The sequence below is a fragment of the Artemia franciscana genome, chromosome 1, assembly GCF_032884065.1.
Source record: "Artemia franciscana chromosome 1, ASM3288406v1, whole genome shotgun sequence".
Taxonomy (NCBI): domain Eukaryota; kingdom Metazoa; phylum Arthropoda; class Branchiopoda; order Anostraca; family Artemiidae; genus Artemia; species Artemia franciscana.
This window is the reverse complement of record NC_088863.1, coordinates 40370706-40392475: the sequence shown is the minus strand read 5'-3', so window position 1 is coordinate 40392475 and position 21770 is coordinate 40370706. Positions and strand designations below refer to the sequence as shown.

The window sequence follows — 21770 nt, the reverse complement described above, 5'->3', positions numbered from 1 at the left end:
GTCCATGACAAGGGTGATTTGGCTGCTTTGTTTTCCTACCATCTCATTTTTCAATCGGTAGACAGTCTTGGAGTCACCCTTCCTAGCAGCTTCTTCAGCTAAAGCTGCTTTCTTTTCAAGGAACTGTCTCTTGTGCTTTCTTGCACTCTTTTTTACCTCTTTATCTTTTTCTTTGTATAATTGTTTTGTTGCCAGCTCTGAATACCTTGTAGTATCTATGAGCATGGCTTGCTTAAGTGCCTTTCGTTTGTCAATCAGTTTCCATGTGATGGCAGAGATCCACCTTTCCTTTGGTTTCTTTCGGAAACCTAGCTTTTCTGCGGCAATCGTCGTGTATGCACTTTTTATTTTCTCCCATTTCTCTTCGACACTTTCTGAGTCATTTGCCTCAACAGGCAAGGCATCAAATTTGTTCCATACAGAGATACAGAAATCTCTGTGGATTTTTTGATCCTGTAGCTTGTCCGTGTCGTACAGTTTCTTCAGATCTTGCTCTGTCTTTTTTTGGGCAGGTAGTTTGATCTGTAAGTGGGCGATCATGAGCATGTGATCCGACTGGGCGGCTGCTCCTCTATACCCACGCACGTCTAACAGCTTGTACGCCACCTTCTGGCGATTTGTATATATCATATATAGTTCATGAAAAAATCGATAAGAGAAATCACTGTTCCCAAGGGAATTTTCACTTAAGTCTGAAAATAATCCGCTTATTTGGATATAATCCAAATTTGGAAAGAATGTTTGGAAAGAATAATCCGCATTATTCTTTGGACACTGAATTAATTATTATGAAAATATTGGCTATATGTCAGGTAGAGACGATAATCCTGTACCAAATACTAGTGATAGGTTCAATCCAGATATATGTCCTCACACCTTGAACTCTGAATCAATACTGTATCGAATCCTCAGTCAGTGGTCGCACTGTACATTTGACTTGTTTTGGCTTCGGAACTGCCGAACTATCTTCCCAGAAGATGATAAAGCGATTAGAATTCAGAAGGAGTCCTAGGACCTCGGTGCGTCATAAAAGTCGGTCAAGTTTGTAAAAATAAAGTCAAGTGCGCTGCCACTTTGATGAGTAGGCATTGTAACGACTTGTCACAAATCTAAAATATTTGAAACCATTGCCTATTAGTTTGATTAAAGTCTCCGGCAATAACAAAGCCAGGAGAGACATGCTTGTGGTAAATTTTGTCTACGAAAAACTGGATGTGTTCAACCAAATCTTTCCTGTTTTTAGCGCTTTCAGGATAATAGCTACATACAAGTATATTTGGTAACTTACGTTCATCTAAAGATCGTTCGGGCTTGAGAACGGGCGGACTGTCCTAGATGGGGCACATGGGGGTTTCGTCAAATCTCTTCAGACGCGGTATTTTAGGTGTTTTGGCTATCTGGATTTTCACCAGGTTTCTCTCGAACACTTGATTTGGCGAAGGACAATAGTCACGGCTTGTCACCAGTACCGAAATAGCACACCCCGTACGTTTTCTCCTTTCATTTTTCCCTGCCCGGCATCCACGTTTCTTTCTTGTCGGATTATTTCCATTGGTGGACGATGCGCTACCTGGGACTCCTGGCAGTAAGTGCACATCAGTTAGCGTTGTCAAGATAGATGGCGCCAAAAAGGTGGAATGGAAACGCAACTTTATTAAGTCAGTTTTTGGCACAGCGACGGCTTCACCAGGAGTGATTCTGGTAGTCAAAAATAGAGCCAAACTGCCTAAGTCAAAATCATTTTCACCATGAAGAATCAACTTCTGCGCACAAATATAAAGCTAAACTATGGTAAGATGTTTTGCTAGCCGGACGGGGCAAGTCACATATACAGCTTACTGACTACAATAAAAAACTACAAATAAAAGCAGTGCTGACTACAATAAAATCAGCTAGTTGATAAATCCCGAGTTTTTAGTTAACGACAAAAGCTTACATTGAGTTAACTGCTTTCAAGTTAGGTTTGTAAAAGTCGAGTGAATCAAGCTAAGTGAACCACAACGCTAAGTGAACCCAAGTGCATCTGCATATATTTTAACAAGGGATTGAAACAATTTAAAAGTCTTAATAAAGAAAACTAAAAGTTCGAAACTTTGTAGATATCGTTGTTAGAAATCGAACTTGCTTAAATTATCAAATGTTAGTAGTGTCCCCTCTTTTAATACTAGCAGAGCCTTATCCCACTGTACGATTTTAGTTGCTAACCCTTCAAATCCCTTCAATGGGTACTAGCAGACCTTTATCCCAATTTGCTAATGGAGTTGCTAGTCCCTTGTATCCAGCTAAAACCTTCTAGGTGAGACTGAACGTTTCTTGTGCACAATATATGTATTGGTGACACTATTCAATAGATACAAGCGGGCCCATACATATATGGCATTACCACTACTTCTGGTTGATAAGGGAATTTTAAAAGCATTATTATCTAAGTTTCGTTTGCCAAGTATGTTGAAGGGACATGATGACTTATAAGCGAAGTTTTGATATGAATTGTAATATACAATTAGAAGAGATATTTTTGTATTCTAATGGTATATAGCCTGTTATAGACTATTAATAATTGATTATGACTACAAACGGTCAGGTATCATTTATGTAATGTAACGGTCCTGATCACATCGGTTTTCCATTACCGGGATGGCGCATGAGTTTGCATCCCTGCATTCCCATCCAGGACCCATGTCCCCCTTTGGGGTCCCGATTACCCTTTCAGGGCCCTAATCGCCCCCATTCAACCTCCCCCCCCCTCACAGCTGTTTTTGGAAAAAAATTTTAAGTTAGAATTTTCTTAAGTGGCCGCGCGTGTTGTACTTTGTGGCTGGACATCGGCAGTAGATGATTTATTGTATGTTTCGATCAATATTAATTGTGCATTGGATGGATAAACCCTCACATCATTTGAAAAAAGTGAAGATGAAATGTTTGAAGAAACTGTGTGTTTGATTGTTGTGTTGATTGAAACAAATGTTTGATTACTTCATCAATTCGATCCAGAAATGACATAGCGTTGTTGCCGGGACCCAGAACATAAGGGACAATGAGAATCAATATATAGAAGCCTGCCACGTGCCATGCTGGAGCCCGGTGGCGAGGCCGCCGGGAACCAGCTAAGCCGTTGAACCATTATGGCGCATCAACCTGCAGCATAAAACGGACGAAATTTAATGGATCACGAAATCCGGCCGTTTTTACAAGAGCCAAAAGTAATTACCAAGGCCATCTAAGAGCGTTACATTTTGATTTTGACGATTTCTTTATATAGAAGAAACAAATGAAACCATTTCGCTTATAGATTCATAAAGAGATATTTTGCAGCTAAGCTACGTTAACAAGCCTGAAACAAAACTTCTATATAATCTGTAAGGGCTGAGGTAAACTAAATTTTGGAAATTACATATTTGTTGGTCTGATACTTATCTATTTTAGCGCTGACACTGAAGAAGTTAAGCGTAATGAAATATTCCTAATTATGAGAAAAATACATACACTATAAACAAATTTGGGCTATAGATTTGTATATTAGGGTGAGGGTAAAGAATAGCAGGTCTGCATACAAAATGTGTCAGGTGTAATTATTCTGCATATTATGAAGTAGGGATTGTTTTCTTTAGTCACATGCTATAATTTGCCTTGTCTCATATTAAGCTGAAAGGAACCAAAAAAACAAAACACTTTTGCAGTATGTCAATGGAGGAAGAATTTGAGCATTGGTGCTATAACAAATAAGGGTTAATATATGACTTCATATTATTGTCTTACCAATAAAGTGAATATACACTTGATGCCTTTTTTATGCTCTTTACAAATATAATAATTACTTCTATTCCAAATTCAAATTTAAGCACTTTTTGAGCTCTTAAAAATGACAAATTTCCAATTAAAGTATGAGTTACCAGTCTGTTTCCAACAGAATAAGGTAAAATTCTAGCTAATCAACTTCTTGCTATCTTGGAAAGGGTTTAGGTTAGGGAAATGAAACTTTCAGGGATAGGTCTTCAGGATAAAGTATGTCCTGGGAAAGTATTTTAAAGTACACACCTCTCCTTTTCCCTCTAGATGGCCCTTCAACTTGGCTTCATGACAGGTTGGTCAATGTTGATATTACCTGAACAATTGTTTTGGGTACAACTATTGTTAATAGATGCATTTTGACTTTTGGAACATCTTTTGTCTCTTGTAAAACTACCACAAACTCACCGTTATGGAGTTATTCCAGCCCAATTATTCTTGTATTTACACATAGCCTATAGAATTGCAATCATTTTTGTTTCTGTTGATTGGATATTTGAAATTGCAAATCTGTAATAGTTTAGAAACAAATTTGGGCTATATATCTGCACATTAGGGGGGTGGGGGTAAAACATAGTATATATTAAATACATAAACTAACCATTGCTGTATTTAATATATGCTTTGCTTTCCCCCCTCCCCCTAATGTACAAATATATAATAAATCCATAATGGTGAGTTTGCAGTAGTTTTGCAAGAGAGAAAAGATGTTCCAATGCATCTATCCAAAATGCATCTATTAACAATAGTTTCATGATCCAAAACAATTGTTTAGGTAATATCAACATTGACTGAAACCTATTGAAATTTTGACAAAACAACATTTTACCCTAATTTTCAGTTACTAGTTGCTTTTTCTCTGCCTTTAGTTCTGAAAATGCAAATCATGTTATTTAAGTAGAATTTTGAGCCATATCAATTTTTTATCAAAATTTAGGAAATGTATTTGCATATCTTTAAAACCTTATAAAATGGTATTGAGCAAAGTTATGAAGCTGAAAACAATTTTGTGTACTTCAATTAAGCAGAAGATCTATTTTGCAAGGTTTCACTTTTATAACACACATATTTATAAAGGTCATCAAAGGCCAGGGCCCTCTAGAGGGTGAAAGAGTAGAGGTAGTTGCTTCAGAATCCCTTCCCAGGATATACTTTAGTCTGTAGATTCATCCCTGAAAGTTTCATTTTCCTAACCTAAACCCTTTCTGAGATAGCAAGAAGTCAATTAACTAGAATTTTACCCAAAATAATACCATGTTTTCTTAGCACTACTTTCTTGGTTGTTTTCTACAAAATAAGGTAAATATATGATTGTCCATATTATTGACTTACCAATAAAGTGAAGATACCACTTGATGCCTTTTTTATGCTCTTTAGGAATGTAATAATTGCTTCTATTGCAAATTTGAATTTAAGCTCTTTTTAACCTAATCTAAACTAACCTTATTATAAGTAATTTTAGCACTGATAATGTGTAGTATTATTTTGTCAAAAATTACCAAGAAAACAGCACTAAGAAAATGTAGTATTATTTTTTCAAAAATGACCAATAACTCATACTTTAATTGAAAATTCATCATATTTAAGAGCTCAAAAGTGCTTAAATATGAATTTTGCAATAAAGTGATTATTTTATTTATAAAGAGCATAAAAAAGGTATTGAGTGGTATGTTCACTTTATTGGTAAGTCAATAATAAGGACAGTCATATATTTACCCAAAATAATACTATATTTTCTCAGTGCCAAAATTATATGTAATAAGGTTAAGTTAGGTTAGGTCAAAAAGTGCTTAAATTTGGATTTGTGATAGAAGTGATTATTATATTTGTAAAGAGCATAAAAAAAGCATTGAGTGGTATATTTACTTTATTGGTAAGTCAATAATATGAACAGTCATATATTTACCCAAATAAGTACATTGGCCTTATCTAAAGGGAACATGATATACAAATAAAAATAATAGGCCCAAACTTAATATTCTTTATTTTATGATTTGTCCAAACATTTTGGTCATTTTTCTGATAACACACCCTCCCCCTGCCAGTGGTTCCAGATATAATCTTTAGAATCAAAGATCATAACCACCACAACATCAAACATATAGCAAGGGAAGACAATAGTGAAGCAAGAGAAATTGCACAGCTGCTCAACCAACAGTTTGCCTCCATCTTTACATCCAAATCAGGTGGCCAACTACCACCAGCACCTCTATCCAACACCACTAGTCAAATGACCAAAATAATTGTAGATGAAGCTGCCATACTAAAGCAACTTTCAAACCTTGATGCCAACAAATCTGCTGGACCAGACAACATCTATCTGAGGTTACTGAAGGAAGTTGCAAACGTCATCACTGCACCCCTTAAAAACATCTTCCAGTCTTCACTTGACTCCAGCACTATTCTATCTGATTGGAAAGAGGCACATGTGGCCCCCATTTTCAAGAAAGGGGACAAATCCAGAGCAGAGAACTACAGACCAATCTGCCTAACGTCTGTTGTTGCCAAGCTTCTTAAGAGAATTGTGAATGATGCAATCTATGACCATCTTACAACCCACATGATACTTTCTAATAACCAACATAGATTCCATTGCAAAAAGTTGGTGGAAACCAATCTACTTGAAACTTATAACATCATCACCAACCTCCTTGACACTGGTATACCTGTTGACCTGATTCTCCTTGATCTAGCCAAAGCATTTGACAAGGTCCCCCACAGAAGGCTCTGCATAAAGCTTCTCTCTGCAGACCTGAACCAGATGATGGTCAATTAGCTCATGTGTTTTCTCACTAAACACACACAAAGGGGTCAGACTGTTTGGATCAGGTGGTCAGAAGATATACTCCAAACCTTGCAATATCATCAGTGGTGTCCCATAAGGTATAGTCCTTGGCCCCAACCTCTTCTTGATTTACATTGTTGACTTAGTCACCAGGGTCAGCAACAATATCACACTATTTGCTGATGATTCTAAGCTTTTTGGTCCAGCACACAGTGCAAGCCTACAAGCCAATCTCAACCATATCAACAAGTGGGCTGAAGAGTGGCTATTGTCATTCAACATCAGCAAATGCTGCATCTTGCACTTTGGACCAAAGAATGAAAACGCAGTGTACTCAATGTGGGATCCTGACAAGCAAACAAGGATTGATCTTCAAATCCACAATGAAGAAAGGGACTTAGGTGTACTTGTTGATAATCAACTCAAGTTTTACTCCCACATAAGGAATGTGGTTTCTAAATCTAACACAGGACTTGGCCTACTCAAGAGATCTATTACAAGCAGATCACCCAAAGTCTTTCTTAAACTTTATAAGGTCATCATAAGACTCAACCTTGACTTTGGAAACTGCATAGCCACTCCCCAATATAAAGGCAACATGAGACTTCTTGAGGGCATGCAGAGTCATGCCACTAAGGTTATAAATGGGCTGAAAAACCTCCCCTATAATGAAAGACTAAAAAAACTCAAATTACCCACTCTGGTGTACCACTGCAGATGAGGTGACATGCTGCTTACCCATAAACTCTCCAATGACACATCTAGTCTCCTCAACCTGAATAAGTCCTACCAATCCCATACAAGAGGCAATTCAAAGAAACTTCCTAAATGCCATGTGAACACAAGAATGCATAAAAACTTCTTCTCCAAAAGAATTGTGGACGACTAGAATTCCCTCTCCAAGTCTACAGTGTCAGCAACTTCACCTGTAACTTTCAAGAAGTCATTGGATTGCGAGTGGTCATGCTGGAACTGGAAATACTGCTAGCAAGATCCAGATCAGTAACAGATGTCAGTCATCATCACTCACAGAGCAACACAGGTCCATTGGACCTTATTGCTCTGAAGTGCAAATTAAGGTAATATATAATAAATTAAAAAAAGACATTATTTATCAAAGAAGGAATATTTAATTATGGCTAAATTCATGGGACCATTAAGGGGAGAGGTTGCATTGTGAAAAAACTGACCATGATGCTTGAAAATAGCACAAGAAAAGGATTCCAGTGGTATCCTACTACTTTTATTTATACAGAATATTTGCTCCAAATGAGGCTAAGACTGCATTTAAAGGAAACATGCTCATAAAATAAAAGTACTACCATTAGATTCTTTATTTTATGCTCTTTCCAAATATCTTGGCGCCTTTTCAGTCAATGGACTAATGAAGTCAACATGATTTTTTTTGCTCAAATAGGGTATTAAGTATATATTTAACCTTGTATCTGTCTTTAAATTTTCTCTAAAAACAATCTGAAATTTGCAACATAGAGGCAATAGGGCATATCATCCTTAGCATCTTTGAGGGGTTGGAAATAGAAATTTCAATTATCTAGGCGTTTTTATTCTATATAGAATATATACAGATTTTAGAAACCTGAAAAATGTTATAATAATTTAATGTGTATATTCGAAAATGTATGTTTTTAATAGGCAATTTTTTCCCTTTAATGTTGGAAAGAATTTGAACTTCTCATTGTATAATATATGTTCAATATTATGATCTGATCATTAGAAATAAATAAGCACTTAAAAAAGTGTATGTTTAAAAAAAAATGTTTTATCCAAGATTTGAACCTAGATTACCAAGGCCATGTTAAAAGAGCTATTATAGCCAGACTACAAAATCTTATGTAGAAAACTTTGTTTTATCTTTTTTATTGTCTCCAATCACCCATTTATTTCTATCTAGAGATGTAAGACAATTACATATCCTAGACCACTAAGTTTTATTGCTGCTTGATGCAACTTTTTTATGCTCTTCAACTGCAAATTTCAATAAAGCATGCTGAAATTATCCATAGCTTTGAATCCCCAAAGTGTTTGAGTTGCCTGCCTGTTCCAGTGATGTCAATTGGGGAGGGGGATCAGTGGTGCCCCTGCCTAAGATATTAAAAAAATGCCTTTTTGGGAGTATTTCTAATGAAAAAGGTCCCTTTTTTGTGTGTTCATTAAAAAAAAACAAGTTTACCTCCTGCTAGATACTTAAAATACATCTCTATCCACAAAATTGTGTTAATTATCACCACTAGCCTAGCCACTGGCTATCCTATTTATGTTATTCATCAGATTGATTTTGAAAAATGAAGGGGACTGGGGGGTATACAAGAAAAAGGGATTGTAACCTAAGGTTTAGGGTTCTCAACCAGTTGGATTATGATGGTAGGCTACCTTTTTTTTATTCCTCCTTGTCTTTTCACTATGAAAATGGGACCCAATATACACCTTTTTGGTTCTATATGTCACTTTACCAATGCCTTTACCATTATTGCTATCACTTTACAGTGTCAAAATTTTAAAAAGCATGCATATATAAAAATTAGCATTCCAATGATCCCTTAAACAGCTCTTTATGATTTTTCAGCAGCTTGGTAACAGTGACAGAAAAAATGTACAACCAATGCTCCAGGTCAGATTTTAAAAACTATCGGCAAATTTCAATTACGTCTATTTTTTGCCGAGTGATGGAAAAGTTGATTGTTTCACGCGTTCAAAAGTATTTTGACGGAAATCATCTTTGGAATCCTGCTCAGCATGGTTTTCGAAAAAATAGGTCTTGTAATACTCAGCTTCTTGAGGTTATTTTGGACTTTCAACGTTTTGCCTATTTAGCTATACCCTTTGACTGCATTTACATCGACTTCTCGAAGTCATTCGACAAAGTCTCAATACTTACCCTTCTTAAAAAATGTGTAGCTTATAAATTGGGTAAAAAAACAATTGCATTTATTGCTGATTATCTAAATGGACGAACTCAGCAGGTTGTTGTTGGTGAAGCTATGTCATCCTCAATTGATGTGTTAAGTGGAGCCCCCAGGGTAGCTGCCTGGGTCCAATTTTATTTTGTTTATTTATTAATGATCTGCCTTCCTCTGTTCAGCATTCTACTGTCAAGATGATGTAAAACTTTAACTACCAGTACGAGACCAAAACGATGTGCAACTTTTACAGAAGGATCTTAACTCTCTAACTTATTGGTGGGAATCTAATTCCATGTTCATAAACCCTTTTAAGTGTGTTGTTCTACACTATGCTCGTAAACTCCCACATGTGCATACTTACCAGCTGTCTGGCATACGAATCCCTTCTAACGAAATAGTGTGTGACCTTGGGGTTTACTTTGATACCCAATTGAAATTTGATAAGCATGTTTCGGAAATTGTAAAGAATGCAAATTATCGTTTATCGTCTATAAGGAGAAGCTTTGGTAGGTTTAATCTTCGTAATTTCTTACTACTCTACAAATCAATGGTCCGCCCTCTTCTTGAGTATAATACTTCTGTTTGGTTTCCATTAAGTCTAACAGATGAGCATAGGATAGAAAAGGTTCAGAGAAGGGCCACTAGATTGGTCCCATATCTTCAGCGCCTTTCCTATCCGCAGAGACTTTCTAGGCTTCAACTCCCGTCGTTGAAGTTTCGTAGATGTCGCAATGACCTTGTAAATGTGTTTCGTATAATTAAAGGAGTGTTAAAGGAGGAAATTTAGCCATTATCACTCTACTTGTCGGCATGATTATAAATTATATCTCCCAAAACCACTGAAAAAAATTGGTCAATTATCTTTCGTTAATAGAGTTGCCGGACCATGGAATGGTTTGCCTTTGGAGGTCGTCGAGGCAGAGAGTGTTCGAATTTTTAAGAGTGCATTAGTAAATATGCCTATTTATTTAGACGCTTTTGTTGTGTAGTGTCGTGTTATTTAGAAGTTTTTGCTGTTTAGTTTGTCGTTGCCAATTTACTTTAGATTAGTATTATGAGTTTGTGTTTTTGTGTTTTTGCGACAAGCATTGATGCTTACCGCTATTCGTAATAATAAATAAATAAATGACAAACCATTACTTTCCATGCAAGAAGTGACTCCTTGCTGTTTAAGGTGAGAGGCTTCATATTTCATGAATGGAGTTTTAAAAAAAATTATTCCATTGGTGTACTTTTTATTTTGATCAAAACCTTTAAAATTAATTGCAATGATACTTACCAATCCTGAATCAGTTACAAATAGCAATTTTCTCACTTGAAAGTTTTTTTTTCAAAAGGTGTTTTTAAACTTTCGGCTAATTTGGGCTGTGGTTGAGCTTTACTAGGCTGTATTTATTGCTGCAACATTCTTTGCCAAGGACCATATCAAACATCAAGACATAGTCTATTATTTGGCATTGCTGATTCATATTATTATTACATAAAAAAACTAGTTTTTTTAACTGAAAGTAAGGAGCGACATTAAAACTTAAAACGAACAGAAATTACTCCGTATATGAAATGGGTTGTCCCCTCCGCAATCCCTTGCTCTTTACGCTAAAGCTTTTAATTGTTTTAAAAAGCAGAATTGTGGCAAAAAGTCAATCTTTAGCGTAAAGAGCAATGGATTGCGGAGGGGAAAACCCATTTCATATACGGAGTAATTTCTGTTCGTTTTAAGTTTTAATGTCGCTCCTTACTTTCAGTTAAAAAAACTAGTTTTTTTTATGTAATTTCTGAACGTTTTTGAATTAATGCATGTTTGATTTTGGCTCTCCACGCATAAATTATTAAAATGAAATTTGCATATTAATTCCTTTTTTGGCTAAATGGCTTTCTCTTAGTTTTGATCAGACGATTTTGAGAAATAAGGGATGGGGAAGGAGGCCTATTTGCCATGCAATTTTTCGGTTACATAAAAAGGCAACTATAAATTTTAATTTTTAACGAATTTTTCTATTAGTAAAAAATATACGTAACTTAAGAATTATCTTACGTAACAAACTTTTATATTCTTTAATTTTTATTATGTATATGAGAGGGTTTGTACCCTCGTTAATACCTCGTTCATTAAACTAAATCGTAAGTTTTGTCCAAATTCTTTAAGAATGACCCCTGAATCAGAAAGGCCGTAGAATAAATAGTTGAAATTGCTAAAAATACTATAGCATAAAGAGCGAGGTATTTATCTCCTCCTAAATACCTCGCTCTTTATGCTAAAGTATTTTTAGAGCCCCTCATATGCGTATAATCTCTGTTTGTTTTAAGTTTCAATGCTACTCTTTACTTTCAATTGAAAAAAACTTTTCCATGTTTATTTTTTCATTGTTTTTTTATAGTAATTTCAGAAAATCCTGCGCCATTTTCATTGGATTTCTGTTCCCCCATGACATATTTCTCCATGGATAGATCCTCCCACATAGCCCCCTCCCCTCAACCCCACCCCCAAAACCCCAAAAAAATCCCCTGAAAACGACTGTACACTTCCCAATAACCATTATTATATGTAAACACTGGTCGAAGTTTGTAACTTGCAGCCCCTCCCCCAGGGACTGTGGGGGAGTAAGTCATTCCCAAAGACATAGTTATTATGGTTTTTGACTATGCGGAACAAAATGGCTATCTCAAAATTTTGATCTGTTGACTTTGGAGAAAAAATGAGCGTGGGAGGGGGCCTAGGTGCCCTCCAATTTTTTTGGTCACTTAAAAAGGGCACTAGAAATTTTCATTTCCGTTAGAATGAGCCCTCTTGCGACATTCTAGGACCACTTGGTCGATACGATGACCCCTGGGGAAAAGAAAAAAACTAAACAAAAACAAACAAATAAACACGCACCCGTGATTTGTCTTCTGGCAAAAAATACGAAATTCCACATTTTTGTAGATAGGAGCTTGAAAATTTTACTACAGGGTTCTCTGATACGCCGAATGCGATGGTGTGATTTTCGTTAAGATTCTGTGACTTCTAGGGGGTGTTTCCCCCTATTTTCTAAAATAAGGCAAATTTTCTCAGGCTCGTAACTTTTGATGACAAAGACTAAATTTGATGGAACTTATATATTTAAAATCAGCATGAAATTCTGATTCTTTTGATGTATATTTTAGCATCAAAATTCCGTTTTTATAGTTTCGTTTACTGTTGAGCCGGGTCGCTCCTTACTACAGTTCGTTACCACGAACTGTTTGATTGATGTTTCAAAATCCTTTCGAATTGTGCTTATACTCACAATCTTATCGTTCTCACTTGGGAAAAAGTAAATTTTGTCAAGTTAAAACTGCTTGTCCTATTTCAACAAAAAACTCATGACTGTACCATGAGATAAATTACAGAAGAAATTTATAATTAGGCCTACATCTGGGACCATCAGTGGAAGGGTTGCATTGGCAGAGAACTGACTATTATGTTTGGAAATAGCATAAAACAAGGGATCTAATGATCCTACTTGTATTTATATAGCATGTTTGCTTCAGAAGAGGCTAACCACTAGATATTTACCAGGTAAATTTGTATTCATTGACTGCATTCAAAGTAAACATGATATTAAAATGAAGTTGTACCATTAGATTCCTTACTTTATGCTCTTTTCAAAAATTTTGGTCACTTTTCTGATGATGACCACCCTCCCCACATAGCTCTAGATATAGATTGAGGATACATAAATAGCTAAAAGAAAGCATTAATACATTGAAATTTAAGCATTAAAAATGAAGCATGTTTCTGTTAATCAGGTGCTCATGTTTACTTCCATTGTTATCTACATTTTCGAATAATTTTTGAATAATATTTTTTCCAGTAATTTTATTGTAGTCGCTCAGATTAACTGAATTTCACCACTTCAAGAATGTAATATTAGCCATCACTATTCTGCCAAACAGTTTAGACCTAAGACCCTTCTCTTTATTTTATATCCATTAGCATCCTCTCATATGATTGGAAATTGATAGGATTAGTGCCCTTTTTAATAGTTGAAAGTGATCGAAGGGCAACTAACCCCCCTCCCACGCCCACCATTTCCCCAAACACATCCAATCAAATTTTGAGACAGCCTTTTTGTTCAATTTGATTGAAAGGTTTGAAAATCATGTTTTTGAGGATGATCGGGTGATCAAATCTTAATGAAATTTGATATCTAGAAGGATCTTGTGCTTTAGAGCTCTCATTTTAAATCTTGACCAGATCTGGTGACATTGAAGGGAGTTGGAGGGGGAAACCGAAATTCTTGGAAAACGTGAAAATCGAGGTATCTTACGAATGAGTGATCGGATCTTAATGAAACTTGATATATAGAAGAATCTTATGTCTCAGATCTCCATTTTCAATTCGAATCGGATCCGGGGATATACAGGGTTGGGGGAGGGAGGGAACCAGAAAACTTGGAAACCAGAAATCTTGGAAAACCCTTTGAGTGGAGAGATCGGGATGAAACTTTGTGGGAAGAATCAGCTCAAGTTGTAGATACGAAATTGACATAATTGGAACGGATCCGTTCTCTTTGGGGGAGCTGGGGGTTCTTAATTTGGAAAAATCAGAAATATTGTGGTATTTTCAACTTAAAAAACGGGTGATTAAGAAACAACTTAATGAAATTTGACATTTAGAAGGAACTCATGTCTCAGAGCTCTTATTTTAAATCCTGACCAGATCTGTTGACATTGGGGGAGTTGGAGGGGGAAACCGGAAATCTTTGAAAACACTTATAAATGTCGTAGATACGTGATTGACATAACCGGACTGGACCTACTCTCTTTGGAGGAGTTAAGGGGTGGGGTTCAGTGCTATAGCGAGTTATGTTCTTCTGGACGTGCTAGGACGATGAAATTTGGTAGGCGTGTCAGGGAGCTGCACAAATTGACTTGATAAAGTCGTTTTCCCCGATTCGACCATCTGAGGGACTGAAGGGAGAGGAAAAACTAGAAAAATTGATGTATTTTTAACTTACGAGTGGGTGATCGGATGTTAATGAATTTTGATATTTAGAAGGACCTCGTGACTCAGAGCTCTTATTTTAAATCCTGAACGGCATTAAACCTCTGATTTTCCTGGCATTAAAGCAATCTATTGAGACTTAGAATTTTGCTAGATCTCATACCATATGAGCTCTTGGCTCTTCCAACCTCGTCACAAGTGCCAAATGAGCGCTTAGCTCTTGTTGAGATTCATAGTGATCGGAGGGGGGATACCGCCCTCCCCCACACGCACACACCTCGTATTTTTCCAAAATGCATATCCTAGAAATTTTGAGATGGCCACGTGCTGTCGTAGTAGCTTTGAAAAGAGCTCATTCGATTGGATATTGAAAGGGCTAGTGCCCTTTTTAATAGATTAAAGTGATTGGAGGGCAACTAGTCCCCCTCCCATGCCCACCATTTCCCCAAACACATTTAATCAAATTATAAGATAGCTATTTTGTTCAACGTAGTTAAAGGTCTGGAAACTATGTATTTGAAAATGAAAACCCCCCAGAGCCCTCAGGACAAGAGCTGTAAGTTATGCCCTGGGGCATATAAGGTACATATGGAAAGGGTGATCGTATTTGCTTGTTGTTTTTTTTTTCAGCAAAGTGCAAATTGTGTTCTGGTCTTTAGAAGGGATGGGGGTTATCAGCCCTACTCATGTTAACTTTTGCTCTTTTTGAGTTTCCTTTATTTATTGATAGTGATTTGTGGTTGTTTTACGCTTGGAAGATTATTTGACTTATTTTTTGCTCATTCTTGGCTTGAAGGAGCTCTTTACTTTTGCTTTGAAAAACCTGTCTTGTGGAAAAAGTTTTTAAAATTAATGTACAAGAAACGTTCAGTAGCTATTTAACAATTTTGGGATGTGCAAAAAAGGACATATTTGGCATCCAAATGGTGTTGATGTTATTGAAAAGTAATGTAAGAGCTTTGCTTCTTCATTTTAGAGTAGGCATTCATATGACCCAATCTAGGAATGTTCTGGTAAACTGGCTTTTTAGCTGTCTCGAAAACTATTGATCTAGGCTACAGTACAAGTACTATCCAGTAACAAAATTTTCTACCTTTTCCATTAAAGATTTTGGGACATAACATTTCTCCCTCAGGGCAAGGGTTGTAAGTTATGTTCTGGGAGAATATAAGGTTTATATAAAAAGAATGATCATATAAGCTTCGGAGGGGGCTTATTGGATTGCTAATTAGAAGTTTAGTGCCCTTTTAGAGATTCAGAGTAATCAAAGGGTAGATACCTCCCCCCCTCAACACACCTCGTATTTTTGCAAAATGCATCTGATAGAAATTTTGAAATGACCATTTGCTATCGTAGAAACTTCAAAAAGACCTCATTCGATTGGAAATTGAAAGGGCTAGTGCCCTTTTTATTAGTTAAATATGATTGGAGGGTAACTACCCCCCCCCTCTGCTTTGAAAAACCTGTCTTGTGGAAAAAGCTTTTAAAATTAATGGACAAGAAACGTTTAGTAGCTATTTAACAATTTTGGGATGCGCAAAAAAGGACATATTCCGCATCTAAGTGGTGTTGATGTTATTGAAAAGTAAAGTAAGAGCTTTGCTTCTTCATTTTAGAGTAGGCATTCATATGACCCAGTATAGGAATGCTCTGGTAAAGTGGCTTTTTAGCTGTCTTGAACGCTATTGATTATATGATTCATATATGATTCGCTATTGATTCATATGACCCAGTATAGAAATGCTCTGGTAAAGTGGCTTTTTAGCTGTCTTGAAGGCTATTGATCTAGGCCACTGTATAAGCACTATATAGTAAAAACAATTCTCCATTCTCCATTACAGATTTTTGAGACACAACGTTTCTCGCGCATTTCATCGTGATTCCGCCTTCACGCGTGCACAATGACGAATCTTTAGCGTTGGCTTGTCATAAATTGCGGAGGGAATAGAGGATACCTGTTTTTTTTTTTTTGTTTTTTTTTTAGCGCTTTTACGACTATAGTACCTATGCTGTGATCTGATCTAACTTAATGCCAAGTAGCGATTGAAGCTATTACGAAATTGATTAATAGTTATGTACCATGACCACAGTGCCTTTGAGGTGCTGTGATGTGATTGTTACTGTAGAGTACCTATGCTATGATCTAGGCAAATGAAACTTTCAGGAACACATCTACGTCCCAAATTAAGGCAGACAAAGGCTTTTTTTTAGGTCCTGCCTCCTTTCCATTTTTGCTGTCTCAGCTAAGTTTAGCCTATAATCTGTTTCTTACAAATTTCTGGTTTTATCATGGTAGTTTAAAGGATAAAAAAAAAATCTGACACAATATCAACTGTGCTTAAAGTATGGACACATCTTTTATAGAAATTTTTAAACTTTACATTGTGCGATATAAAATTTTACAATATTCCTGAAGAGTTAGCATCCTAGACAGAAGAAATGAAGTAGGTGCATGAAAATATACAAGAGCTTAGTACACTCGAAGTATGCGGTCATAATTGATAACCTAACCAACAACAAGATCGCCATTGTAGCCTGCATCAACATTTGTGCTAAATATTTTGGTGTGCATCACTTCCAGCCTAGAATTGTGCATCGCCGGAGGGGTGATTGCTGCTAATCAATGTAATGGTCACTAAACGATTGGCGCACTTGCTCACCAAACACTGGATTGCAATTTTGCAGGAGCCAGGTTCTTTTCAGAGGTTAGATTCATTGTAAAGGCCTATGAATGATATTGGAAAAGTTGAACCAAAGCGCAAGGCCTAGTTGAATACCTTGCAATAAATATAATTTTTAGTACAACACAAGTGCCACTTAAGCTGTTTAGATGGTGTCAGGCGAAGGAGGGTACTAATACTCTTAGTTAAACATATTTATTACCTTTTGGTACTATTTTTGTTTTATTGTTGTTGTTATGACAAGTAAAAAGGCACAGTACTTGTTCCGATTAACAATCGGAAAAATTTACTTGATTCTCGGTACGATGCTGATACTTTGGAAAACCATAGTTGTTAGGATTCTCGATTTCGATCAAATGTTCCACCAGTAGAGTGGATTGAAATGGCATTCTAGTAGTTTCGTGCACAAACTAGACCTATGCTTGCAGGGTCTAATAGAGACAACATGGTGGCAATGCAGTAAAAAAGTGGAAAGCGCAAAAAGGTATTGTAATATACATCAGCCCGTCTTTTCTCTGCAGTTTTAGTGTCTTGAACCCCCCCCCCAAATAGGGAAGAAAACAAAAGCAAAGTTAGTCATCTCACAAGCGAATATTAGTCAATATAATTTTTTATCTTCTTATCTTTTTTATCCACAGAGCCTAATTATTTAACTAGTAATTGATTGGTACATGCTTTTTCAGTTTTATTGTTATTATTTTCCATTGCTGCCTATGTAAATCAGTTAAATAATAAATGTTTTTTTTTTAAATGAATCTATCATTTTAGACAAGCATAACCCCTTCTCTGTGAGATTGCAATCCTGCTGAAAAAATACTGTTGAATGTGTAAAAAAGTAAACAAGATGAGAGATTCTTATCCTGAAATATCTTATTTTATATAGACTGTCATTTATTTGGTGCGCAAACAATTTATAACTTCTTGCTTTTATTGCAAAAGATCCAAAACAACTGAAACAAATCTTGCTTGCTCGTTTACCTGTCTTATATGTCTTCCCAGCTGAGGTGTTACTTGCCAAAATGTCTGAAAGTTGAGGTGGTGACGAAATTTATTAACTAGTTAGCCATTTTTACTGACAAAGATTGTCAGTGCTTTGCAATCTTGAGGTAATAAGCAAAACTGGTGAAACCGTAGGGAACCATTTTAGTGACTGTTCTTTTTTTTTACTAATTGGGCTAACCTATTTGATTTAGGAAGGAGGAGCTTAACACGCTTCCCGTTGGCTCAGACTCACTCGTGCTGAAGAGGTATAAACTACTTATTTCATTTGCTCTAAACAGGCCAAGGAAAGGTAACGGCTCTCTCACCCTCACATTTGGATGCATGCAAAATATACGCTTTTCAAAATTTGTTTGTTGTATATCTTTAGATCTGTTTTGTGCTTTAAGGGTTGTAGATGTTGATTCTGCCATTTTTTTTTCAGATAATGAATACACATGTTGTACAGTTAGTGGATGTAGCTAGTGATGTTAGTGCTCCGGAAAGGGAACTCGAAGTTTTGGCAGTCATGTCAGCTTCCCCTAAAAAAGGAACTCCGAATAAAAAGGAATATACCAAAGTGAATGGTACAACACATTTTGAAGATGACCAGTTGATAGACCTGGATACACCTATTACATCTGGAAATCAGAGCGTTCTTCCTTTTCTTGAAGGAAGTGGTGAATCATATCAAAATTCTGATGGGTAAGTATGAATAAGACGTCTTTATAGGTCAAGGTTGTCACACGCAAGTGTTCTCGGAAGGGCTCACAACAGACTGAATTACTCTCCACATTTGCCTGGGATTACCTACACTCTTTTTTTCAAATTTATTTTTCACAATTATATTTTTTATATCTCACCTTCACCTCAGGAGACATTACAGAATATTTACAAAGCAGTCATCGATTTGTCATTGCCTTCATCAGTCCTCTAGTAACACAGGGTTTCCACGAGTCTCATGAAAAGCCAGTTTTTCAATAACTGCACAAATTCTAGATCTATGAGAGGAAGGGGAATTGGGATATAATCTGGTGCCTGAAAAAAGGAAAGAGGTTTATTTATTTATTGTCGATTTATAAGAATAATTTAATTGAGAAACAAGATCATATCAAAGTATGTAGACTAAATGAATTGCTATATGTTTTTCTTTCCAGGCCACTTTGTATGAAGGGTGATCGTGGAAATTTAAAAGATTGTTCAGTCAGTCAGAACTTGGAAGTTTAATGGCCAAAAGCGATTGGAGGGTTACATAAGCCTTCTCCCATGACCTTTTTTGCCTCTAGTATCTCCGTAACCTCCCAAGGCATTAAATCAAAATTTTGAGATAGCCATTTTACTCAGAATAATTTAAAGATGTGCTTCCAGGGTGCACAGCGAAGACGATGTGTGCCCAAGGAAAAAATAATTGTAGTTACCTTTTTTTCCCCAGCCTTTTCCCAGCTGCCAGAGGTTCAGTCATAGTATGGTACGGTGACGTGAAATGACTTGTTGTTTCACGGAGGGTTGGTATGCATAAGCATGTATCAACCGGAAAATACCTGAAAAAGAATGTCTTAGGAATGATGAGGGGTGCCAGAGGGTTTCGTGTGCCATCCTTAGTTTGCCATATTGGCGTGAATTGCTATGGTGTATTACGTTTAAGTTGGATTGCAAAAACCCGAACCAATGGACTTGAAGCATATTTTTACCATGAAAATGTCTGAAAATGCCTTTGGAGCGATGAAGGGTGCCAGAGGGTGCCGTAGGTTATCCGTATTTGTCATGGTGACAGGAATTGCTTGGACTAACATGTTCTAGAGCTTAAGATTATGCAGGGGGGTTAAAAGAGTTTTTTCGACAGAGGGGGCGGAAATCTAAAACTCAGCAAAGAAACGGGGGCCTTTTTATTAAAAGCTGCAATATCTAAAGCCAATCCTATGTAACATATCACTGATTCAAGTGCTAACTTAGTCTGTCTTGATCACGCTAGAAAATTAATAACGCTGTATCAGGTAGGTGCCCTTAATAAATAAAAAATCAATAGAGTTGGCGTACCTGCGTGCTCTCATATGGAAAGGGTTGGAAACTTGCGATCCATTTAATCGTTCTAGAAAGCGGGACAGGGAATTCTCGTATGTGTGGTAGGTTATCACGTACAAAAAATGTCTGGAATAATAATATTAGAAAGGGTTTCTTGGTCCAGGCGTCTAGTGCTCCGTTTTGTTGTGGGGAAATCTCTTTCGAATCGTAATGCGGACAAAAATCTTTAGATTATAAAGGTTTCCTGAAAATAGAAAAACTCATTGAGAGAAAATGAAATTCCTTTAAGTATGATGTAACTTCAACTTGCTTATTTGAAGCAAACCAAAGCGTTATCATAGTGACAATTAGAGCATAGGAAATCTCTAGGGTATGTGTCACAAATTTCTTCAGGACAGGAATTATTTGCACTCTGTTATCCGCTATGCATTTCACACGGATTGCCTAATCTACAGTTTTCATTATAATCATCAATTATAGCACCATTCTCACAGGATAACTAGCTGCTCAGTGTATACAAACATAATGGATATGTGTAAAACATATTTTCAATGCTGACTGTCTTACTTCTGAAAAGAAACTGAGTCAGGATCAATGAACTGAGTGTCTCCTATGAGAAGGAGTAATCGAATGGCGTCACAAAACATGTTCAGATACGATTTTTCGAGTCATTTCTTGTTGCCTTGCAAAATGGCCGTCTGAAACGAATTCTAATTAGTGCTCAAAAGTAAATCCACAATATCCTTTTGTTTTGTTTCAATTAATATATCAATAAATTGAGTAAATGCATCTGGACCAAAGACAGAAAATCATTTCTCATTATACCGTCAATCATTCTCTTAGTGAAGATTCTTCTGCATTGACAATCTTTGAGAATCATCATCTAGTAGCCATTTTTCCAAAGTCACTAGATTCCCTATGATTTTTGTTTCTTAAATCCAAGCATTTTTAATTTTGACACTCTCATTACGGATTATAGATTAACAGTGAATGAAGAGTTTTTCTCACTAGCAACAAACTCACTCCTTTTGTTATTGGTTGATGCTGATCACTATATTCAATATATTTAACTAATGCATGCAATCTGTCATGTCATCTTTGTACATGCATTATATTCACGGTTGCTGCAAAACATAACTGTTCTTTCGACTTGAATTTGCTTAATGATATTATACATCGTGTGAACATCTCGTCCCATCTAGGGTTAGCCGGCAACCCATTGTAATTTCTACTGCTATGTTATGCACTCTAGCTCTTATTTCGCCACTGATAGCACCTTCGATATCCAATAGAGTAAAAGCACCCATTACTAAAGAATAATATCCTCGATGATGACACACCGAATTCTTTTTCAATACTGAGAAAATCACGTGTTGTTGACCTTCAAAACCAGTTTTGCCGGATTATAAAGGTCCGCCAGAACCAAAACGAACCACCTAAGACTGCGTCATCTTCACCTGTAAATGCTGGACTATGATCATAGTTTCTACTACCGGTTTTTCCCCGCTTAATTAACGGACTCCTCCGCTTAATTAACAAGTCCTGTTACGTAAAAACCAAAGAAATCATTTGCACTAGTAAACAAACCCCTATTACGTAACGGACAACTGCATCTATAACTAAACAAT

The 21770-nt window shown here is 36.4% G+C and overlaps 3 protein-coding genes across 6 annotated transcripts in view; all 3 read left to right on the top strand.

The window, feature by feature from the left end:
* The first annotated feature begins 3256 nt into the window (after window positions 1-3256).
* LOC136029544 (phosphatidylinositol 4-kinase type 2-alpha-like) overlaps window positions 3257-21770 on the top strand; it is a 105584-nt gene continuing 87070 nt past the window's right edge. Inside the window, exons 1-2 of one of the 4 annotated variants that reach the window (XM_065708042.1) lie at window positions 3257-3359; window positions 18566-18825. In XM_065708042.1, coding sequence (XP_065564114.1) covers window positions 18569-18825 — 257 coding nt within the window. In that variant the 5' untranslated portion in view covers window positions 3257-3359; window positions 18566-18568. Of the gene's footprint in view, window positions 3372-18565; window positions 18826-21770 lie in introns of all 4 variants that reach the window. The other 3 variants (XM_065708017.1, XM_065708034.1, XM_065708026.1) reach the window with 3 other exon arrangements.
* On the top strand, window positions 6020-6565 carry LOC136030465 (uncharacterized). The gene has a single exon (XM_065709510.1). The coding sequence runs from the start codon at window positions 6020-6022 to the stop codon at window positions 6563-6565; it is 546 nt and encodes a 181-aa protein (XP_065565582.1).
* LOC136030400 (uncharacterized) lies at window positions 9184-9693 on the top strand. Its single transcript, XM_065709388.1, has one exon. It carries the CDS (start codon window positions 9184-9186, stop codon window positions 9691-9693), a length of 510 nt encoding a protein of 169 aa, XP_065565460.1.